Source organism: Mesoplodon densirostris, chromosome 6, assembly GCF_025265405.1.
Source record: "Mesoplodon densirostris isolate mMesDen1 chromosome 6, mMesDen1 primary haplotype, whole genome shotgun sequence".
Taxonomy (NCBI): Eukaryota; Metazoa; Chordata; class Mammalia; order Artiodactyla; family Ziphiidae; genus Mesoplodon; species Mesoplodon densirostris.
This window is the reverse complement of record NC_082666.1, coordinates 18247846-18264657: the sequence shown is the minus strand read 5'-3', so window position 1 is coordinate 18264657 and position 16812 is coordinate 18247846. Positions and strand designations below refer to the sequence as shown.

The 16812-nt window shown below is 44.4% G+C and overlaps 1 protein-coding gene across 3 annotated transcripts in view; it reads left to right on the top strand.

Annotated features, from left to right (window-relative positions):
* PAPPA (pappalysin 1) overlaps nucleotides 1-16812 on the top strand; it is a 255257-nt gene that overhangs the window by 50442 nt on the left and 188003 nt on the right. For all 3 annotated transcript variants that reach the window (XM_060100610.1, XM_060100612.1, XM_060100611.1), the window contains 2 exons: nucleotides 6347-6492; nucleotides 11069-11362. In XM_060100610.1, coding sequence (XP_059956593.1) covers nucleotides 6347-6492; nucleotides 11069-11362 — 440 coding nt within the window. The remainder of the gene's footprint in view (nucleotides 1-6346; nucleotides 6493-11068; nucleotides 11363-16812) is intronic.

Below are 16812 nucleotides of genomic sequence, written 5' to 3'. Positions count from 1 at the left end.
AATCCTTCCCATGTCTAACTCTCCAAGCTGTGCCCCCTTGCAAGGAGCTATGTCCCGCCCCCACCCCCCGATGGGAGAGGTGACTTTATTAGTTGGTGCAAAGGTGCTGTCACATACAGGCTAGTGAAGAGAGGTCTACACCCCTGATTTGATACCTTGGGAAAGTCGCTTCATTTGCTTGAGTCCTGGGCTTCCTCATCCTGTTTTGAAGTTGTGCAATTTACAGGAGAGATAGGTGCTCAAAAGCTGCCAACCAGAGGTGGCTCTGTCTCTGGAAGGAAAGTTTTGGGGAGACACAGAGATGATAAAGACTTGACTTCTACCTGCTTGAAGCTTACGCAGCCTGATGGAGAAGACAGTGACGATAACACAGAGCAGGGTGATAGGTACTAGAATCCAAAGTAGGGGACTCTGGGGAGGGAGAAGTCATCTTCAGCTAGAGGTGGTATTAATGATTTTGGTGTTGCTAATAATCTTCATTGTAATTAATATAATAATAATGCAATAAAAATAGCCTAGGCTAGTCAATGAGTGTCTTCAGGTGTTCCAGACACTGTGCGAGGAACTTTTTCTGCACTGCCTCTAGTCCTCCTGACACCCCTGAAGGGTGGACATCATCGCCCCATTGTACAGGGGAGGGTGGTCAGGAGTGGACACATGGTATACATTACATGTAAGCTGAGCTTAGCAGGGAGGGTAAGATTTTAAAAGGCTGAGACTCAGGAAGAGAGCTCATAAGGCAGAGAAGAGAAACTGATGGACATGCTTCATGAATGGGCATGATTGGGGAAAACCAGAGGTTCTCGGGATGAGGAAACCGTAGTAACTTGAGTTGGAGTTTGTGGGAGGGAGAAGAAGATTGGTTGGTAGGGATGAGACACTGAAAGCCGAGACGGGGAGAGCCACCCGGAAGGCAGACTGTCAGTTTAGGTTTCTTCCCAGTAGGAGGAAATAGGAGACCAGAATGTGGAGGGGACTTTGTGCCAGGATGGTGCTCATTTCATCCCTCTGGTATCCCCATGAGCCAGCTGAGACTCACAGAGGCAGGGCAACTTGCCCATGGATCTAGGTCTGTCTGTCTGTCCAACTGAGTAGTACCTGTGCATAAATTAATAAAGACACAGAGTTTTGGATTTGGATTGATTTGGGGGTGGTAGTTGTTTTTTTTTTAAGAGATTTCGCCAATTTATAGTATACACAGGGGGCCAACCTCCCCACGGTGGCAAAATGGAAAGCAAGTGGCCCTGAGCAAACCCTTTTCCTCCTCTTATCAACCCATCTCCCTAAACTCTAATGATCCTTCTCTGACCTTCTCTGCTTTCTCCTCCATCCATCAACAGAGGGAATAAACAAACCTTAAAGAGATGGGGGAGGAAGGTAAATGCATGGATTCCTGTCCCTAGGATTTTCCCCTGATACTTTTGGGAGACACCCAGCTTGGCTCTGAACTGGTGAGAAGACCTCAGCCAGCAGAAGGAAATCTTTTGGCCACAGAGCTGTTTTCCTTTGTGTGGGTCCCCCCCACACACTAAAAAAGAGCCAGAGAGGAGAGGGGCCAGTGGGATCAGGGGCCTGAGTGGCCCCTCTTTTGGGAAATGGGGGCTTCTCAAAGTGTGAAGAAAAAGAAAACACCCACATACAAGCAAGGGAGAGGCCTCAATATCCCACATCTCTGCCTTGGGCCAGGATGAATAGCACCTCCTGAAAAGATTGGTTTCTGCAATTACATGAGAATAAACAACCAATTAAAACATCTCCCTGCCCCTGCCCCACCCCTGTCTTCCTCTCCTGAAGCTTTCTCAGCCTGGAGCAAGGGGGCAAAGAGGTGACTTTCTCTAATAGCATTTGTGTTCTCTGCCTGAGAGAACGCTTGATGGAAATGGACAAATCAATTAGAAAATAATAAACAATGTGGAAAGGGCCGATCCAGGAAAATCTTGGCTTCTCTCTGTTTTCATTCTCCTCCCACACATTGTTTCCTTTCACAGTGGCCCTGAGTGAGCTTGGAGTTGAGGGTGAGGTTGAGGGAAGAATTGGACACATCTAGATTTGGACTTGGCCTTGTCTGTATTTGTGTGATCTCTGAACCCCTGTTCCTTCATCTGCAAGATGGGGATAAATGATAGGAATTGCTAAACATTTCCCGAGGGTTTCTACGTGCCAGGTATTATTCTAAGCCCCTTTACACTTGCTTATTAACATCCTAAATCCTCAGAACAACTCTATGAGGTAGATACTGTTATCATCCTTGTTTTGTGTATAAAGAAACTGAGGTACAGGAAGTTAAGTAAATAGCCCAAGGTGACCCAGACATCCAGTGGAAGAGCTGGATTCAAACCCAGGACTCTGGCTTGAGAATGAGCCATCCTACCCACTCTGCTACGTGCCGTCAAATACTGCAAAGAGATGGGACAACAGGTGTAGCTAGCACAGGGGCTGGCACACAGCAGGAGCTTACTGCGTGCTGTCTTTGACATTCCTCATCCGTACTTGGATCAGAAAACTCATTCAAACTCCTTATGAGGCTTCTAGCCTAAAAAGCTGAAGTTGGGATCTCTGGGGAGAGGAGGTATAGCAGCAAAATTTCAGGTCAATATTTCAGCTTCTGTGGCTGTCCTTGGAATTACTGGTCAGCTCAACCTATACACAGATGTGCCCTTTCTAGGCCTTGCTTGTGTCTCTAGCTCACGCTCACCTTTTTTGGAAAAGCTGCAAAAATTATGGTCACCCGACTATCATGGGCTCTTGGTCACATGGGTGGCCAGGAGGGCACTGTAGGTCTCAGACCTATCCTATTGCCGTCGGAGTAGAGGTGTAGGTTTGTGACCCATAGAAATGCCCTGGGGAGCACCAGGCAGCCATTATTAAACCCAGTATATTGGTAAGGAAACTGAGGCCTCATAGGAAGGAAGTGCTTGAAGTGGAGACTGGGACCTAAATATTTTAGATTTTCTCTTTCCCACTGTAAATTCAGCTCCATCAACATCTCCTGAGTGCTTGCCCAGTGTCAAGCCCTGTGCAGAGAACTGGGTAAACAGAGATGAATTAGGCACATTCGCTGCCCTCTGGGAGCCACAAACAGTGGTAGATACAGACAGGGAGAGTATTTGGAATATGGTGTGAGAACGAGTACTCATAGGAGGTAAATGAGTACAGAGATGGTAAAGGGGGTGGAGGTGAGATGGGACTCAGGGAAGTCTTCCTGGAGGAGTGGTACCAGAATGGACTTCGGATTTGTTCATCAGGGGATAAAATGGGAGCAAAGTCCCTGACAGAGGGAACAGCGTGAGGAAAGGCACCGAGGCTAAAGGCACCACACCTTGGGGGGCTGGCGGTGGGTGCTGACAACACACAGTGGGAAATTCAAGAGAGGGAACCGAGGGAGAAGAAGCTAAAGGGGGAAACAGGGTCTCGCAGGCCCTGCTGGGGATCTCTGATTTACTGTTGCACATGTGGGATCCCCTTCTGTGATTCCAGGAGGGAAAGAGAAGGGTAGCATCCTTAGTGTCCTACTGGCCAGGCTCTGCACCAAACGCCCGTGAGAAACCACACGGGGAGAAAGGGGAACTCTTCCAACGAGCTGTGTGACCTGAGCGAGGTACGAAGGCTCTGCAAGCCTCTTTTTCCTCCTCTGGAAAATGGGGATAATAATACCACCTACCTCGGTGTTCTTGAGAAGATTAAAGGTGATAATCCGTGTAAAGTCAGACCATGTGGAAGGGCCCAACACACATTAAATATCATTATTCAGAGACTTGATCTCACCTACCACATCAGGCTGCCTGCTTGCTTATTTATGTATGTTTTTAGTCATTGATTCATTTCCAACTTTACTCAAGAAAGGCTTACCAGCTGTTCACAAGGATCCCTAAGAAAGAAGATGGAAGACAAAATGGGACTGAAAGAAGCATGAGGGTGAGCAGGATCCCTCTCTCAATTTAGAAGACGATCCATTAAATAATATGCTTCCAAGAATATACAACAGAGAAAAGGCAGCCTCTTCAATATGTGGTGCTCGGAAAACTGGACAGCTACGTGCAAAAGAATGAAATTAGAACACTCCCTCACACCATACACAAAAATAAACTCCAAATGGATTAAGGACCTAAATGTAAGGCCAGACACTGTCAAACTCTTAGAGGAAAACATAGGCAGAACACTCTAGGACATAAATCACAGCAAGATCCTTTTTGACCCACCTCCTAGAGAAATGGAAATAAAAACAAAAATAAACAAATGGGACCTAATGAAACTTAAAAGCTTTTACGCAGCAAAGGAAACCATAAACAAGATGAAAAGACAACCCTCAGAATGGGAGAAAATATTTGCAAATGAGGCAACTGACAAAGGATTCATCTCCAAAATGTACAAGCAGCTCATGCAGCTCAATATCAAAAAAACAAACAACCCAATCCAAAAATGGGCAGAAGACCTAAATAGACATTTCTGCAAAGAAGATATACAGACTGCCAACAAACACATGAAAGGATGCTCAACATCACTAATTGTTAGAGAAATGCAAATCAAAACTACAGTGAGATATCACCCCACACCAGTCAGAATGGCCATCATCAAAAAATCTACAAACAATAAATGCTGGAGAGGGTGTGGACCCTCTTGCACTGTTGGTGGGAATGTAAATTGATACAGCCACTATGGAGAACAGTATGGAGGTTCCTTAAAAAACTAAAAATAGAACTACCATATGACCCAGCAGTCCCACTACTGGGCATATACCCTGAGAAAACCATAATTCAAAAAGAGTCATGTACCACGGTGTTCATTGCAACTCTATTTAACAATAGCCAGGACATGGAAGCAACCTAAGTGTCCATCGACAGGTGAATGGTTAAAGAAGACGTGGCACATACATACAATGGAATATTACTCAGCCATAAAAAAGAAACAAAACTGAGTTATTTGTAGTGAGGTGGATGGACCTAGAGTCTGTCATACAGAGTGAAGTAAGTCAGAAAGAGAAAAACAAATACCGTGTGCTAACACATATATATGGAATCTAAAAAAAAGAAAAAAATGGTTCTGAAGAACCTAGGGGCAGGACAGGAATAAAGACGCAGATGTAGAGAATGGACTTGAGGACACGGGGAGGGGGAAGGGTAAGCTGGGACGAAGTGAGAGAGTGGCATGGACATATACACACTACCAAATGTAAAATGGATAGCTAGTGGGAAGCAGCCACATAGCTCAGGGAGATCAACGCGGTGTTTTGTGTCCACCTAGAGGGGTGGGATAGAGAGTGTGAGAGGGAGACTCAAGAGGGAGGAGATATGGGGATATATGTATACGTATAGCTGATTCACTTTGTTATACAGCAGAAACTAACACACTGTTGTAAAGCAATTATACTCCAATAAAGAGGTTAAAAAATGATAATAATAATATGCCTGTGACTGACCCAAAGCTTTATCATTCCTATTCTGATGGGAGAATCATACTCCACAAGGGAAGCATTCTTATTTATTGCACGCCTAGGATATGCCAGTCTCTTTCCAAAGGCCGTTTCTTTCTCTCTCCAACATATGTTTGTTCGGTGTATTACAGAGCTGATGATCGTAGCGTGGGGAATTAATTTACTTTCCGAACATGTCAGTCTATAGTCTAAATATCTACAATGGCAGCTACCCCAAATGCCATATCCCTTAGCCTATTTTATGGACAAAGAAATAGAGGCTTACAGAATGCAGAATCATCTATGGGAGGCAGATAATGCCCCAGCGTAAAGAGCATACGTTTCCAATCTAGACAGAATTGGCCTTGAAACCCAGTTCTGCAACTTTGGGCAACCTGTTTAATCACTTTGGACCACATGTTGCTTATCTTGAGAACAGAGTAATAACACCTCCTTGCAAGATTTGAGTAGAGATGCAAAGTAAGCCTCCTAGGACAGCTTCGTATTTGCCAAATACATGGTCCGAGGTCCATAGTGAATGAATGAAGTAGAGAAGATGCCAAGGCTAGAATACATGTTATCTCTTCCATGGTCTGTTCTCAATCTATATCCATATTATGTTGCCCTATCATCAGTCCATATAGCAGAGTCCTTAGGGGCACAGATGTTGACTTTAGATAAATCTAGGTTTTAAACTGAACTCTGCTATTGTTTATAAGCTGAGCAGTCTTCAAGTTTCTTAAACTCACAAGGGCTTAATTTTTTCATCTGTAAAATGGGATTATCTCACTTACCATAGAAGATTATTGGAGGCAGTCAATGAGGCGATGTTTATAAAATGCTTAGCCAAGTGCCTGGCACATCATGACTCAATTAATTTGGGAGTACCTGTTATTTGGATGGTGATGACAGCCAAGGTTCTGTTTTCTCTTACAGAGCATACTTGGATGTTAATGAGCTGAAGAACATTCTTAGACTGGATGGATCAACACACCTCAATATCTTCTTTGCAAACTCCTCGGAGGAGGAATTGGCAGGAGTAGCAACTTGGCCGTGGGACAAGGAGGCCCTAATGCATTTAGGTGAGAATTAGAAACTTCTTCAGGAAGAAATTGGATTAGTGCAGGAATACATTTAATAGTGAGCATGATGATGATGGGGATCTTGGTAGTGATGACGGTGAACAACCTATTTACTTATCACTTTTTTTTTTTTTTTGCCGTATGTGGGCCTCTCACTGTTGTGGCCTCTCCCATTCCGGAGCACAGGCTCCGGACGTGCAGGCTCAGCTGCCATGGCTCACGGGCCCAGCCGCTCTGTGGCATGTGGGATCTTCCCGGACCAGGGCACGAACCTTTGTCCCCTGCATCGGCAGGCGGACTCTCAACCACTGCACCACCAGGGAAGCCCTACTTATCACTTTTTAATTTTTCAAAACTCTTTAGCATTCCTTATCTTTCACCCATCAAGTGATGCTTTGAGAAATATCACAATGGTATTAATCCTGTTCTACCAATAGAGAAACTTAAGATCCAGAGAGGGAATGGGACTTATCCAAGGTCACAAACAAATCAGCGGCAGAACCACAACTGGAATTTAAATTTCCAACTCTCTTCATCTGTTGCTTTGTCCTTATACCCCCTGCCTCTTAGTTCATGCAAATATCTTCTCTGCCTAGTAACCACATAGTGCTGGCCCAGCCAGTGATGGGTTGACTTGAAAGATGCCAAAGTGGCAAGGGAGAGTTCCTAAGAACTCCCTGTTCCTCCATATTCCACCCACCAACACCACCAGGAACTCTTCTTACATTCAAATTATGCAGATCCATAAACAAGACATACGTTTACACAAACCAGTCACCAAAAGTCAGAAATGACAGTGGTTTCTGAACCAGGCCCTGTAAGCAAACGTTGTTCTTTAATTTTAATTTTTCCATGCTCTCTTCCAATACACGTCTATATGTAGACATGCGTTTTTCAACTTGTGCATATTTGAAATCACAGCATACATGCCTGTGTTCTTTTTCACTTAATATTCTTTTTTTCACTTAATATTATGCTATCTACATTTTCCCATGTTGAAACAGTCTTCAGAATTACTTCCCACCCAACTTTTTTTCATTTAACCTCACAAGAGGAAAACCTCTCTCTAGGTTATGTCCAGTTCTCTAAAGACAAGATATTTTTTAATAGCCACATTATGTTCCATTCACTGAGGGCACTGCAATTTATTTGGCTATTTTCCCCTTGTTAGAATGTTCCTATTATTTACACCAGTGAATAGTGATGACTCAGTGAGTACCTTCCTCTGAGAATGTTAGGGCTCAGCAGAGTGATGGTGCTGGATCTTTCCTCAGGCCTGTCTGGGTCTCCTGGTGATACAGCCAGAGTCCAGTAGCTGCTCTAAATCCACAATATCTTGGAGATAAGGGACTCTGCAACTTCAAACAATAAAGTTGTGTTGAGTCAAACTCTAGACTTAGTTCCCTCCAGACCACTGTCTTTTCCTAGTTGTTTTTAAGAGAGTGAAACCAATTTGTGTGTCTGTGTGCACACACACATGTATGTGTGGTTGTGTAAAATAGACAGAAATAAAAATAAATATCTGATGGTTCTAACTGGGTGGATTTTTACACCCTAGGAGACATTTGACAATGTCTAGAGAAAATTTTGGATGTTACAAATGGGCGAATGCTACTGGCATCTAGTGGGTAGAGGCCAGCGATGCTGCTACATCTCCTACAGTACCCACAGTAAAGAATTATCCAGCCCAAAATACCAGTAGTGCTGTTGTTGAGAAACCCCGAGATAGATGATGGGTGGGCAGACAGAGAGACAGGCAGGCCTAGACAGACAGGGGCGAGGCAAAAGAGAGTGTGCAGCTTAGGCAAGCTGAAGCTGATTAGCTTATGTCACATGCCTAACAGGGTGTATGGTAATCTTGCTGGTTCAGGGCCAAAAGACATGGTTGTTCTTAGCTGTGACTTAAGAGGATGGCCTTAGGCAAGACTCTCCTTCTCCAGGTCTCAATTTCTTCAGATTTTAAAGGAATAGGTTAGACTTAGAGGGTCTCCAAGGACCCTTCTCAGTGCTGAAATTCTGTCCTCTTGGAAAATCAACCAAAAGGGTCATGATCAGAGTTTTAGGAGGGTTGAACAGCAGGCTTCTAAAATTAGAGAAAAATACTCCTGATAATACCGTGAATTTCAGAGACTGGCTCAGGACCAGGAATACAGAAGGCTATAAATCCATAGCATGTTATAGTATTTCAGGATGATGTCAGCCTCAAGCTATTTCACCTTTTAAGAGAAGCAGTGGAACAGGACTCAAGCTCTGTGCTCTCGCTCTGTGAAAAGGGGAGAGTTGGGAGGGGATGAGGTGAAACAGACAGAGCCAGGCTGGACATTAAGTCTGCAATCCTGTCATTATCCCTGGAAATACCTGAGCGGTCCTGCCAGCCTCCCATTCCCCCATTTACCTCAATGTTAAAGCTTCATAGAAAGACAGAGCATCATTGGCGCTATCTATCGTAGCTGTTTATTTTAGAGCACGCCAGAGATGCAAAGTCACTTTCCCAAGATGACACAGCCAGTGCAAGACAGAATGAAGGTGGCAGTCCATGTCAGGCTAACTCCAGCTGGCCTCAGGCTGCCACCTCCCCATCCTGAGACATCTCTCTCATAAGCAACTCCTCTGCAGTAGGCCCAATCAAACCCAATTTATTAGAACCATATATATACATACATATATATATATATATATATATTTTTTTTTTCCTCTCTCTCTCTTTTCCTGCTGTTATCCCCTGATGCCTGGAAAAAGCCTTGGGTAGGAAGGCGATTATGTTTCATATTATGATTGACAGAAAATAATTGAGAGAGATTTCCTGTCTCAATTTCCCTTCCTCCCCGCCTCTGCCTGCCCCTTCTCACATACACACGCGCATGCACACAGCCCCACACATCCTCTCATACATCTTTATCTTTGTGCTGGAAGGCTCTGAGCAGTTCAGAATTAATAGACTCCATGAGCCCCATGGCTGAGCAGGCTCACCCTCCCCGCAGTTCAGTCCGAGATAAAACTACCCCCATGACTGCGCCAGGCTTGCCAGCACAAACCAGCAAGACCCTGGCTCCTGTCCATTCTTTCATAAGATCCTGCTCTGCACACAGTCACTGCTTGCAGGTTGCTCAGACTTGCATCTTAACCTTCCCTTAAACACACTTGGATTTCCTTCCTTTTTCTTTGGCCGCTCCGCGTGGCTCGTGAGATCTCAGTTCCCCGAACAGGGATCGAACCTGCGCCCCCAGCAATGAAAGCACCAAGTCTTAACTGCTGGACCGCCAGGAAATTCCCCACACTTGGATTTTCCAGTTGAAATATCTCTCTACCAGCCTGTATGTATTTCTCCAGTGCCTAAAAAGGAACAGGGAGCCATGCTATCCATTGATTTTCCTGACATCTGGTCCATCTATCTGCCCAAGTGAAGCAAAGCTCAATCTTTTAAGATGTGGGATAGATTATTGCTTCTCAAACTAGAATGCACAGGCAAGTCCTCTGGGGCTGTTGTTAAAATACTTGTTCTGATTCTGTAGGTCTGGGGTGGGGCCCAAGAGTCTGCATTTTTAGTCACCCTCCAGGTGATGCTGTGCTGCTTGTTCTTGAGCTACACCTGGAGAAGCAAGTGGTTAGACAGTAAGTAGGGCACTTGCTGTGTGTCAGGTGCTATGCTGGCTGCCTACGCGTGATTACTTAGGCCTCACAAAACGTCTTTAATTGGGTCGGCATTCAGCAAATATTCAACATACATTTAATGAGATGCCGTATTCTGGACCCTGTGGTGAGCATTAGCAGTAGAACTCAGATTAAGACCCCTGGCTTTGGAACCCAAGGATCTTGGGTTCAAATTCCAGCTCCCCATTTACTAATTTGATCATGGGCCAGTTACTTCACCTCTCTGTGAGTCAGTGCCCCTCTTACTGGGTTGTGAGATGATTCAGTGTGACTATACACATTAAACACTGAGCACAGGGCCTGAGGATACATAATGAATGCTCAAGAAACAGTGGCTATTTTGACCAGTGTTATAATAGTGAGCACACCATGGTGCTGGACTTTATGAATATTCACTCTCAAAGGGTACAGAGCTGCAGAAATGGGATTCAGAGATGGCAATGGACTTGCTCAACTTCACAGAGTTAGTGAAGGCAAAATGAGAACCGGAACCAAGGTGTCTGGCCATGAGGGCTTCATTTAAGCAAATGTGTGTAGAGTGTTTGTGAACCAGGGCGTGCCACGCTTCCTAAGAAGTCGCAACTGAAATGTTGGCCAGCCCAGAAATCAAAGTCCTTGAATTCTAATTATGCCACTTCTTCTAAGTCGTTTGAAATCCCCTAGGTTACGTTGCCTCACTTTTTTAGGCATCGGTGTTTTCAACTGAAAAATGAAGGGATTTGCACAAAATGACTTTTGAGACTCTTTCCTACCCACTCAGTGATTAACACCGCAAGTCGTAACAGCTCTCAGCAGTGGAGTCATAGGGTGGAGAAGCCTGTGGTTACTTTGGGCAGCACCCCATTTACCCTTGATTGATTTGGGGATCCCTGCATCAGGAAGCAGAGTGCCCAGTTTGCCTAATCCTCTGGCTTTCCCCTTGCAGGTGGCATTGTCTTGAATCCATCTTTCTATGGCATTCCTGGGCACACCCACACCATGATCCATGAGATCGGGCACAGCCTGGGCCTCTATCACATCTTCCGAGGCATCTCAGAAATCCAATCTTGCAGTGACCCCTGCATGGAGACAGAACCCTCCTTTGAGACCGGAGACCTCTGCCGTGACACCAACCCAGCCCCCAAACACAAGTTCTGCGGCGACCCGGGGCCAGGGAACGACACCTGTGGCTTAAACAGCTTCTTCAACACTCCTTACAGCAACTTCATGAGCTATGCAGGTAAGGCCCACACTCCGCAGGGTGCACGGGGCTGGGTGTCAGACGGGGCCTCTGGTCCTGGCTCAGAGAAGCCTCGAGCAAGCTGCTTATCTTTTCTCAGATTTCTTCATCCCAACAATTCCTCATCCCAAATAACCAAGATAATATTCCTTCCGTGAGCACCTCGTGGATACAAGGAAGATGTTGTATCTGAGGGCTCCTCAGAAAGATACTTCAGGCAGCTCGCCAGGACTGAAAGTAGGGAAACCTGCACAGAAGGCCCAGCTCTGCCACAGGGTCACCTAATGCCTTGGGGTCTGTCACATGCCCTCTCTGGGTCCCGCTTTTCTCAAGAAAATGGAATCTTTGGAACTCACCTCCAGGGTTCCTCCTAGTTTTGCAGCTGTAATTTTCTAAGCTGGTGGTGGTTGAAACTTTATTTATTTATTTATTTATTTATTTGAAACTTTTTTTAAAACACAGAACTCTCACATGCTCCTTTAGCGTTTTTGGGGGGTTTTTTGTTGTTGTTGTTGTTGTTTTGCGGTACGCGGGCCTCTCACTGTCGTGGCCTCTCCCGTTGCGGAGCACAGGCTCCGGACGCGCAGGCGCAGCGGCCATGGCTCACGGGCCCAGCCGCTCCGCGGCATGTGGGATCTTCCCGGACTGGGGCACAAACCCGTGTCCCCTGCATTGGCAGGCAGACTCTCAACCACTGCACCACCAGGGAAGCGCCTCCTTTAGCGTTTTATTATAGAAAAAAATAGAATGCTTTTGGTTTTGCAAATATGAAATTATTACATAAGCTGGTTATGTTTTTCTCCTAACTGCATATATCCTTTCAAAGCCCTTTTTCATACCATCAGTAACAGCGTTAAAGACTCATTCTTTGGATTCTAGGATGCCCTGTACTTCCTTTTAGTGTATATCAAGGCCACTTCCAGCCCTTATAACATCTTTGGCAAATCAGAACAAGATATTCCTTCCTTAGGGCAGTCACAGCTCTCACTACTGGCCACCTAACCAAGAGCTTTTGGGTAAGGCACCACCTGCAAAATTGCACATGGTAGCCCAGCATCCAATTCTATTACAATATTCAACTTAAGTGTTCCTTTCCACCAACCAAAACAAGCGAGCTCTGTGAAGGCGGAGCTTGCCTCTAATACATCACTGTATTCTCAGTACCTAGCACAGGGCCTTGTGCTTTAAAAATGTTTGTTAAGAAGAAAGGGAGGAAGGAGGGAAGAAGGGAAAGAGAAAGGCAGGGAGGGAAGAAAATGAATAAATTCTCTAATAACAGGCATATAAATTGATTCTTATCAATAACAATATTTCTACTTGTAAAAAAGCTTACTGTTCATAAAGGACTGTAATATACACCATCTTATTTAATTCTCACAAGAAACCTATGAGGTAGGAACTGTCACCATTTCACAGGTGACAGTACAAGCCATAGGCTGACTGAAGTCTTTGGCTCCAGGTCGCACATCTGACTCAAAGTATTTTTCTTCTTTTTTTTTTTTTTTACAATGGAATTGCTTAGTTAAATTTCTAATTTTATTTTATTTTATTTTTTTAACATCTTTATTGGAGTATAATTGCTTTACATTGTTGTGTTAGTTGCTGCTGTACAGCAAAGTGAATCAGCTATATGTATACATATATCCCCATATCTCCTCCCTCTTGCATCTCCCTCCCACCCTCCCTATTCCACCCTTCCAGGTGGTCACAGAGCACCGAGCTGATCTCCCTGTGCTATGCGGCTGCTTCCCACTAGCTATCTATTTTACATTTGGTAGTGTGTATATGTCCATGCCACTCTCTCACTTTGTCCCAGCTTACCCTTCCCCCTCCCCATGTCCTCAAGTCCATTCTCTACGTCTGCATCTTTATTCCTGTCCTGCCCCTGGGTTCTTCAGAACCACTTTTTTTTTTTTTTTTTTTTTTAGATTCCATATGTATGTGTTAGCACATGGTATTTGTTTTTCTCTTTCTGACTTACTTCACTCTGTATGACAGACTCAGGTCCATCCACCTCACTACAAATAACTCAGTTTCATTTCTTTTTTATGGCTGAGTAATATTCCATTGTATATATGTGCCACATCTTCTTTATCCATTCATCTATCGATGGACACTTAGGTTGCTTCCATGTCCTAGCTATTGTTAAATAGAGTTGCAGTGAACACTGTGGTACATGACTCTTTTTGAATTATGGTTTTCTCAGGATATATGCCCAGTAGTGGGATTGCTGGGTCGTATGGTAGTTCTATTTTTAGTTTTTTAAGGAACCTCCATACTGTTCTCCATAGTGGCTGTATCAATTTACATTCCCACCAACAGTGCAAGAGGGTTCCCTTTTCTCCACACCCTCTCCAACATTTATTGTTTGTAGATTTTTTTTTAATTTTTTAATTTTATTTTATTTATATTTTTTATACAGCAGGTCCTTATTAGTCATCAATTTTATACACATCAGTGTATATATGTCAATCCCAATCGCCCAATTCATCACACCACCACCACCACCCCCGCTGCTTTCCCCCCCTGGTGTCTGTACGTTTGTTCTCTACATCTGTCTCAATTTCTGCCCTGCAAACTGGTTCATCTGTACCATTTTTCTAGGTTCCACGTATACACGTTAATATATGATATTTGTTTTTCTCTTTCTGACTCACTCTGTATGACAGTCTCTAGATCCATCCACGTCTCAACAAATGACCCAATTTCATTCCTTTTTGTGGCTGAGTAATATTCCATTGTATATATCTTTGTAGATTTTTTGATGATGGCCATTCTGACTGGTGTGAGGTGATACCTTCTTATAGTTTTGATTTGCATTTCTCTAATGATTAGTGATGTTGAGCATCCTTTCATGTGTTTGTTGGCAGTCTGTACATCTTCTTTAGAGAAATGTCTATTTAGGTCTTCTGCCCATTTTTGGATTGGGTTGTTTGTTTTTTTAATATTGAGCTGCATGAGCTGCTTGTATATTTTGATGACTTCAAGTATTTTTTTTTCTCATTTACTCTCATGCCTCTCTTCAAATGAGACCTAGCTGATGGCTGAGTGGGATATTGAGCATTTTGGGTGGCTTTCGATCTCTGTCCCACAGAGATGCTTCGGGGGGCTGCCCTGAGTGGCTCTGTGACTCTAGGCCTCCATCTCTGCTTGAACCAGGGGAGCCGCCTTCCAACAGTTTTCCATTTCTGTTGGAGTTTTGCCTCAGATTGCATTTGAAGAGAGGATTTCCCTCCTGAAACCCAATGAATTCAATGATTGCCCGTGGGTCTTCCTGGTTTCCCATTTGGGCTGATGACCTCTGGGGGCTTCTCCAGTTTAAGGTTCCTACAGTTCACACCTGAGGTCTCTTGAAGGGTCAGTACCCAGCCTTGGCACCATAAACGGTCCTTAGGTTTGAGTCTCTGAAAAAGACCCGAGTACTGGGTATTTCCTCAAAAGCAGATTCCTACTGGGCTCCCATTCCCAGCCAAGCCTGCATCTCACATCCGGTGCCCTGTCCTCTCACAGGGCCCTGCTTACGTTCCATTTCTATAGCACCTTTCCTTGGCCAGCTCAATGCACATGGAAAATAAACAATAACATGAGTTTGGAAGTTTGCCGGCCTCTTAGGGGTCAGGAGCTGCCACTAGCTACCAGACCCCCATAAACTAAATCTTTTTTTGTTCCCCTTTGTACAGATCTAAAGGGTGATTGATTTAATGTTGTTTTTTTAAAGGAACCCCTCAGCTCAGTGACCCATTAACAGCAGAACTAATTCACTGAGCTACGATAACAAACTTACACCCGCAAAAGCATATTCAAGGCAACCACGAACTTTGAAATGTTTGTTTTCCTTAGGATCTCTGATAGATGAGGTGACAAAAGCAGCTGGATGAAATTCAAAATGCAGACCAGGATCGGGTTCTCAGGGCTGGGGAGAGCAATGCACAGGGGGTTTGCAGTCAAGGCAAGAGGGTGGAGACCTTGCCGGCTCAGCTGCTCTGAGTTCCTTCCTTCCTGGGTCCTCCAACTTGCTGCAAAGCTGTATGTGTTCTGTGTCTGTGCTGCCCTGTATGGTAGCCGTTAGCCGCTTGCGGCTATTGAGCACTTGAAGCACGGCAAGTGAGACTGAGGAACTGAATTGTGAGTCCTAAGTAATTTTAATTAATTGAACACGGCTGGTGGCAGGTCTGCAGAAATTACTGAGTACCTGTGGCATGCCAGACACTGGGGGAAACACTTCTTAGGCTTGTCTCATTGAATCCTCAAAATAACCCAATGGAGTAAGTGCTATTACTATTGCACCCATTTTACAGATGCAGAAAGTGTGGCTTAGGGAGTCTAAGTCACTTTCCCAGGGTCACACAGCAAAAGCAAGGCATGCCTTCTATTGCAGAGCCTGCATTTAAGCAAGAATTATTTGGCTCCCTTTCTGATACTGAGGAAGTTGAAGAGAGTCCCACCTGCTCAGATTAAGCAGACACCAGGCAGGTGATGGGGCAAGCCAGGTCGAGCACCGGGTGAGTGCGGTCACGTTGAGCTGTTGGATAATCCCCAGGCAGATAGAAGGCAGATTTTCCTTCCTGAAGGTAACAGGCCATAGGGAGCCAACCAAGAGGACCCTCCAGGCCTTGCCTCCTCAAGAGTGTGGAAACCAGGCCTTCCCCAGCCTTTGGGAGCAAGTGTCTTGTCTCCGTTGTTCTGTGTGTCTCTTTTAATATGCACATACGTTTTGACCCAGAAGTCCCACCTCTAAGAAATATATCCTAAGGAAATAAATCAGTTGATGTGTTTAAAGATTTAGTCCTAAAAATGTTCTTAGCAATGTTTATTCTCCAACTATTAATTAGGCATTTACTGTCTGCCAAGCATAGAAAAGAAGTGCTTTTATACGTGTGAAAAAAACAGAAGCTTCCTACAAGTCCAAAGAGAATGGGTTGCTGAAGTAAATCACGAGGTACCTATACGATAGAACATTATGTGATCGCTGAAGATGCGTAGCAGATGGTTGAGGGGCACAAAGCAGAGTAACACAGTGGTTCAGAGTGTGAAGTGTGGAGTGTGGGGACCAACTTGAATCCTCTGTGTGCTAGCCTTTGACCTCAGGCAAGTTACTTCTCTCTGGGCCTGTTACTTCATGGATACCATGGAGGTTAATCACCCTTACCTTGCATGACAGTAGGTGTGATTGTACAGGTGAAGGCTTTTGATCTGTCCTTGGTACTATAACTCGTGCTCAATAAGTGACAATTAGTAGGATTTTTTGTTCACTGTTTAGCGTGAAAACAGCCCAGAGCCTAATGTATAGTGTAAGACCTGGAATATATATCATATATCATCACAAGTGTATATATGATGTTTGTGATGATAAGAATTACAGAAATTCACTGTAGATATTCACATCCATCTACACATACATATATGTGTATACTGGATATTAATTGTATTATCTCTAGGTAATGTTTACG